At 42.4% G+C, this 1,002-nt stretch overlaps 1 protein-coding gene across 1 annotated transcript in view; it reads right to left on the reverse strand. All coding sequences in view use genetic code 11, as the record gives it.

Moving 5' to 3' along the window:
- EGR_10309 (NEDD8-conjugating enzyme Ubc12) overlaps positions 1-1,002 on the reverse strand; it is a gene marked incomplete at both ends in the record, with an annotated part of 4,874 nt that overhangs the window by 726 nt on the left and 3,146 nt on the right. Inside the window, 2 exons of the mRNA XM_024499558.1 lie at positions 161-285; positions 606-830. Coding sequence (XP_024346020.1) covers positions 161-285; positions 606-830 — 350 coding nt within the window. The remainder of the gene's footprint in view (positions 1-160; positions 286-605; positions 831-1,002) is intronic.

A 1,002-nucleotide genomic window follows, 5' to 3' on the forward strand; every position in this document is an offset into this window, starting at 1 on the left:
AATCCGAACCCGTTAGCTGGAACAATGAAGCGCTTCTAATTCCTTCTTTGAACTTGCCGATTGCACTTACAATCTGCTGGTTTTATTTCATTCTAGGTGTTGACCATTACATGCAACCGTAAAAACACAGGAATTTTTCGACTAACGTGGTGCTACTTACCTTTGCCATTCGTTGAGAAGGCTTACACACACGGAACCAGTTGATGGGTCAACATTGGGATGAAATATGGGTGAGTCGAAGGAGACATCTGGACGAATGTTGGGATATGCGGAATGACACTTGATCTAAAATTATGGATACTTTATTTACTCTTAGTGTTGTGATTGCTGAAACGTCTTTAGTGAAGTAGAGAATTCTTTGCGATGTTGTGTGGTTTAAGTACTGTAAGAATTCTGGAAAGTTATTCGTGAGTTACATAATTTGAATTAGGGCCGTAAGCACTGTTAATGAAAGCGTTTGCATTGCAGATGCGGCAAAATCACATTACTAATATTATTAAGGCTGTCCCTTTGACATTTAACTAGTAAATTATGCATAAATGAGGTAGTATACTGATAAATTTGCAGACTAGTACAAATATTATAAAATCGTTGAAGAAGTTTACAGTTAGCATGAATTCTGCGTGCGCGTTGTAGCCGGATTTGGGTCGCAGGGAAACCTTGACCGACATTTCATCGATGCCGACGATGAATGCCTGGCCGTCAGTCGAGGCTTCGATTGTCCTATAGAGCTGCTGCAGGTCCTTCATAAATGTGCGCTGGGCTGTTGGACAAGTCATCTGGATGTGCAGCGGTGTGCAAGGCCAATGCAAGAAGACATGTGAATTAGGCTAAGATTGCTCCAGGCTCTACACTGCATGTAGTCAATCACTTTTAACTTGTTAGTCTCCCCTATGATGCTGCTGCCACAATGCGAAGTTAAGACAACCGCAATCCTATGGCGTGTCGACTACACCCGATGGTGCAAGGCAGGAGTGGCAGCTAAGTTATACCCAAAACAAG

The sequence above is a fragment of the Echinococcus granulosus genome, assembly GCF_000524195.1.
Source record: "Echinococcus granulosus chromosome Unknown EG_S00208, whole genome shotgun sequence".
NCBI classification, from domain to species: domain Eukaryota; kingdom Metazoa; phylum Platyhelminthes; class Cestoda; order Cyclophyllidea; family Taeniidae; genus Echinococcus; species Echinococcus granulosus.